This window comes from Spermophilus citellus, assembly GCF_964194105.1.
Source record: "Spermophilus citellus genome assembly, chromosome: 3".
Classification (NCBI taxonomy): Eukaryota; Metazoa; Chordata; class Mammalia; order Rodentia; family Sciuridae; genus Spermophilus; species Spermophilus citellus.
Genome location: NC_138184.1, coordinates 7017776 through 7024135, shown reverse-complemented (window position 1 = coordinate 7024135; position 6360 = coordinate 7017776). Strand labels below are relative to the sequence as shown.

The 6360-nt window shown below is 39.6% G+C and overlaps 1 protein-coding gene across 1 annotated transcript; it reads right to left on the bottom strand.

Annotated features, from left to right (window-relative positions):
• Window positions 1-223: 223 nt before the first annotated feature.
• On the bottom strand, window positions 224-1171 carry LOC308645795 (olfactory receptor 7E24-like; the record flags this gene model as incomplete). The annotated part of the gene is made up of 1 exon (XM_081288202.1): window positions 224-1171. The coding sequence occupies exon 1, from the start codon at window positions 1085-1087 to the stop codon at window positions 224-226; it is 864 nt and encodes a 287-aa protein (XP_081144328.1). The 5' UTR covers window positions 1088-1171.
• Window positions 1172-6360: the final 5189 nt, after the last annotated feature.

The following is a 6360-nucleotide window of genomic DNA, read 5'->3' as shown; positions in this document are numbered from 1 at the left end:
GTCATCATCAATAGCATAGTTCAATGGCATTAAATATAGACTTTGTTGTGATACAATAACCATCATCCAGATCCAACATTCTTCATATTACCAATATTAATTCTTATTCCCAATAGAAACACTTCCCAAATTTGCCACCCAACATAGTCTGCACCATTCTACTATGGAACTTGATGGGAAATTAACACAAAAGGGGCATATTGACAGGACCAGGTATTTAGCGTCACTGCATTTTCCCACACACATTGTAACCAGACCCCACAGGGGCAAAGATCAGCCTCCTCAAGGCCCTTTTAATATCCCTGTTCCTCAGGCTGTAGATGAAGGGGTTCAACATGGGGGTGACCACAGTGTACATCACAGAAGCCACCACATCCTTTCTGGGAGAATGTGATGCAGCTGAACCAAGGTACACTGCAGAACCTGTTCCTGAAAATAAACAAACACCTGCCAGGTGAGAGCTACAGGTGGAGAAGGCTTTGTACTTCCCACCAAAAGAGGAGATTCTCAGAAGAGAGCACATAATTTTATAGTAAGAGAAGAGGATTCCTGAGATGGGAAGAAAGCCATATACAGCAGCAAGAAAATACTTGCCAATGTTGTTAGAGTAGGTGTCAGTGCAGGAAAGATTCAGAAGTACAGAAGGATCACAGAAGAAACTGGAAATTTCAACATTCTTGAAGTTGGTAATTTGTAAGATCAGCAAATTGTGCAGCTGAGAGTCCAAGAGACTCAACAAAAATGACACCAAAATTGAGAAGCCACAGAGGCGAGGGTTCATAATGACTGTATAATGCAGGGGGTGACAGATGGCCACAAACCTGTCATAGGCCATCACAGTCAGAAGCATATAATCCATACACATAAAAATGAGAAAAAGAGACATCTGTGTCAAGCATCCTTCATAGGAGATAAGTTCATTGTGAGTTTGAATGTTTACAATCATGTTTGGGACCGTGGTGGAGATGACACAAATGTCAGCCAAGGACAAGATGAAGAGGAAGAAGTACATGGGGGTGTGGAGGTGGGAGTCAGAGCTGACAGCCAGGATGATGAGCAGGTTCCCAAGCACTGTGACCAGGTACATGGCCAGGAACAGTCCAAAGAAGACAGGCTGCAGGTCTGGGTCCTCTGAGAGGCTCAGGAGTTGGAATTCAGAGACACGGGTTACGTTTTGTGCTAGTATACTGCTTGAACACCTTTTGAAAAAACAAAGCAAGTGTTACAAAAAAATATGTAAATAGACACCCCTTATTCTGTAAGCATTTGAATTTGAGTATGTACAAGGAAGCTGCTCATATGTTAGGTCCATACACCTTCAACAGTTGTCAGTAGTGAGATTCCCAGTCTCTACATACTCTTTCATTCTTTCTCCATAATTCACCCTCTTTCTGTACTCACATTTGCGACATTTTCATAAGCAAAGTTAGAAATCCAGGAGCAGAGTAGAAAAGTTCATGATCACAATGAAATATATCTTACTATTTAAGGAAAAAAAAGAATTAAGTAATGACTTTCCTGTAAGAGAAATTAGGAAGCATTTGATATACCTCTAAATTAGGCCTTGGAACAAATTCCTTTGACAAGATATTTGTGACTATGTAATGAGTGCTTTTCCTGACAACTAAATCAAGGGGGATGCATCATAACCAGAAAGCAGTATGCTCCATTTTCTGCAAGGGGTCTCATCATTCTTTGATCTTCTCATTTTCCTCCTTTGTGCATATTTCTCTTTAAAAATTATATAACATGTAATAAGAATCCTTGCCTTTGATAAACTTCTGATTTTGATAAACATGATTGACTCAGTGCATGTAATCAATAATAGCACTAACCACAAATGTGACACTGGTGTGCAGTGTACCTGTCAATGATTTTTAAATCCTTGACTGTAAAATCTCCTTTGAGTGGTTTTATTTCATGCAGGTTTATTGTGTCAACCAATACAATATCAGCAAACTATCTGTTCTATAAAATGGCACTTAAATCTTTTTCTTTTTCTTGATCCTGTACTTCCTCTAGCCTGCCAAAACTGCCTTTAAACTCAAGTTTTATTTTCAATCTTGTTATTTCTTCATGGATTTTATGGTCAGTCATTCCTGACACCTTGATTTTAATTCTCTTATTTAGGCTACATGAAGGACACTTGGGTTCATTTTCATATCTAGTTCATTTCATTGAACTAGATACAGCACAAAACAGAATAAAATAAGAAATAATGAAACAACTTCTTCAAAACTTCCTCATCTGTAAAATGGGGTAATAATTCCCAACCTTGTATGGCTCTCATCAGGAAATTGTTTTAACAAATCTCTCAAGCTGCATAACTTGTAATTCTCTCCCACTATTAAGTGTCCCTGTGAATATCTTAGAATATCTATACACAGTGATGTCAGACCAACACCAATTGTATCTGCATGTCCACATGTGAAGTTCTCCAGGGTCCTTTCTTATACCAGATATGATATCCATTGTCTAACAAAATCCTGACATAGAACATGCTCCATGAGTATCATCTACTCTTCTTGTCCATAATACCCATTACCTATATTAAAATATGTTAATCTGCTAATACTTGTGCCAGGACTAACATTGGCAAGAGAACTGAATCAGTATATAAGAAATTTGAGTCTTTGTATCTCTGCCTGATTCCATTCTCCTGCAAACCTGTCTCCCAGACACTTCTACTGTCATGATGGGGAGGTGTTATTTTTCTGGTATTTTCATTTTAGTGTTATCTAACATACAATTTCCTTTACAAATTGCTTTAAAAGTACCTAAAATTACTCATCTAAGTATTCTGCAAAAATATGCCTATTGAGGTCATAATTCCTCTGTGAAGTGCATTCCTCTTCTTCAGTTTTTATCTGATGCAAAGTGCTACCTGAAGAAAGGACACTGTCATTTAGTTGGATAGTTTATTAATATGGCAATGATTTCAAAACCCTTCTGCCAATTGATTTGTCATTCAAATAAAATATGCTCGCTTTGGCAACACATATATTAAACTGGAATGATAACAGATAAGATTAGCATGGCCCCTGCTCAAGGATGAAATGCAAATTCATGAAATTTTCCATATTAAAAAAAAGAATGTTCCATAATGTCTTGGTTGGGGATAGGAGACTGATTTCCAATGGGAAACAAATGCATGTTGAAATTTGCTATTATTGACCTACATTTGTGTCCCTATAACAGCAGACAATATCACCTACATCTTCTCAATCCTAATATGTATCAGGAAAATGAAGCATCAGCCCGAGTAGGAATATGCTGTCCTTGAAGACTTCTGAGGAAATTTCATCTTGTGCAGGGAATACATTTCCCTCTGGCTGCAGCGGAAGGGCTGGTGCCCTGGGCTGGAGTCAGGAAGGCAGCATTTCAGACCCACATCCCACCTGCCAGTGTGTGCACAGTGTGCGAATCTCTCCTCCTCTCCCTGCTCACTGCTTAAGGGAAACATAGATTATAACACCATCTCCACAACATGTGCAGCATCAAAGGAAATGTGGAACTCAATAAATATTTGATCACTATGATTTCAATAAACACAGTCCATGATTAGGTAACTATCAGCATTATGGAGGAAAGCCATGGTCTAGGGCACTGAGGCTGGAATGAGTTGAAACTCTGACATGTGCCTCGTGGAAGGCTGCAGTGTTAAGTGCCCTTCAGCTTCTGCCTCATTGCCACTCTTCAAATCCATAAAGATTTCCATCATGATTTCTGAAACTTTTTCTACTGTGGATGACATTAAATAAAACTAAATGTTCACTATGTCCAAAACATGGAGAGAAAAAGACACTATTTCAACTTCCATGGGCACTGCTAAAAGGAATGAATGTTCAGACAGGAGGCCACAAGTCTGATCATCCATATTCATTTGGACAATTTTGGACAGAAAGGAAGCGTGGGTTTAATGTCCAACAGACCTGCTCTAGATGCCTCCCATGCCAAGCAGAACATGGACCTGGAGAGTAAGAAATAGGGAAAAGAAAACTGTTCTAAAATGCACAGCACATGTATCTGTAAGGGCAAATGTAAAGGGTCCCAACCAGAAATAGGAAAAAAGTCACTTCAGACCACTAAATGCATAAGTTGAGTGGCATGAAGATCAACCTAGTCATGCTAACAGTAACAATAATGCCTAGAATTTTTTTGCCCAGATTTTATTCACATATCTCATATTATACAGAGAATAGCACCAAGTATCTATTTATCTTTACTCATTGCAGTTGCATCAGTGGGAAATCAGGTCAGATGGCAACGCTGACTCTAGACCCCCATGAAACTAGGGACTACTGTACAGACATAGAGATTGGGAATGACAGACTCTAAAATGGATCAATATATTTTTTTTTAAATTTCTCACTTAACAGTTTTCAGCCTACGTCCACAGATCTTAACCACTGGTAAATCTCAGGTACATTTTTTAACACTTTCCAGTTTTTTGAGTGGGAATGAAATGAAGACCTAACATTAGGTTTCCTCTGAGATTAAGAGGACTGTTTTCACGCGTGGAAGAGCATGTGGTGAGCTCAAGGAGGCTATGAAGGGAGGCCAGGAGCATGATTTATGCTGAATGATCATGAGCCTCCTCTACTGTGACCTCTCCTGTGACCTGTGGATGTTCCTCCATAGTGTATGCAGCAAGTGCCCCCACTGCTCTCTCCTGTGAATCCCCAGGAATCCCACAGGAAGAGCCCCATGGGCCAGGCTCTCTTTCTTCAGGACAGGGACAAGGAATGGCTAGTGGGCTTGCTGATGGAACAGCCTGCCAGGATTCTCCCATGATGCCCTGTGTCCATGGTCAGAGAGCCCAACGCAACCAGGCTGCTGTCTCCTAGCAAACAAGAACAAGTTGCATAATTATAAAGTTTTTTTTTACGGTAAAATAATAATAAATGAGGCATGCATTATCAGAGTACGACACACAAAAAGTGAGACAGATAACACAAAATCTGTTCCTCAGCCCCTGAGCCTGGAAATCCTGAGTGACATTTCTGGCTTCTGTCATCCCCTCATCATCCTTATCAGGACCACCACAGGTCTTTCCTAGCACTTAGGAAACATAGTTGAAGGACCAATTGATTTTATTGTTTTTATTCCTATTATTTTTATTTCCAATAGGAAATAAAAAACAGCATGGGTGGAGAGCACATTTTAAATAAGATATATGACATCCCATCAAAAGTAATTTTTAAAAATCACAAATACCATACATGAAAATTGACCTCCTGAAATCCCCCCATCTGGGAATTCCAACTTTGATGTTAGTTCTTCTGATACAGAAGCAGTACTTGCAATTCCAAGCCTCTCAATGCACTTTCAGGGTTATGCTGCTTCACTACTGGGTAATAATAAGGAGTGCATATGCCAAGACCCACCCATACCTGGTGCCCAACAAAGGCTCAGACTCTGTGCCCAGCATTCCCAGGAATATGCTGTCAGCTGGGAGCTTCCTGATGCAGAACCCCAGCAGGAGACACAGCCACGCAGCTCACTGGACAAGAACTATCAATGAATGGGCTGCAGGCACAGGCTGACTGTGGATTAATACACAACCTTGGAGGCTCTATGCACAGAGCTCATAATTAGACTAATTGGTCTATGCAATGTCCATCTCTAAGGACTTCCCAACATTAATGCAGAAAGATGAAGAAGAGAAAATTAAGTTCCACTTAAGATTTGGACCCTAGGTGTAATTTGGAATAACCTTGCATAATTAATTACTTCTTTTATTTTATGTTTCTTAACCACTTCTATTTTTTTTTCTTTTTTAAAAAATTTGTCCTAACTGGTTATACATGAAAGCAGAATGCATTTCAGTTAATTCATTGTACACAAATGCAGCACAACTTATCATTTCTCTAGCTGTACATGATGCAGAATCACACAACTCATGAAATCATACATGTTCATAGGGTAATAATGTCCATCTCATTCCTCCATCCTTCCCACCCTTCTCCCTTACTCCCCGATGCCCAGTTCAAAGGTACTCCATTTTTCTCTACCCACCACCCACTATGAATTAGCTTCTGCAGATCAGAGAAAGCATTTGGCCTTTGGTTTTTTTGAGATTGGCTTATTTCACTTCACGTGAGATTCTCTAGCTCCTCGTTAGACTGAATAATATTTCATTGTGTATATACCACATTTTCTTTATCCATTCATCTGTTGAAGGGCATCTGGGTTGTTTCCAACCAGATGGAATTGTGAATTCAGCTGCTATAAACATTGATGTGGCTGTGTTTCTGTATTATGCTGATTTCAGGTCCTTTGGGTATAGACAAAGGAGTGGGACAGCTGGGTCAAATGAAGGTTCCACATCAAAAACTTACTACCACCCCCAAAAAAATC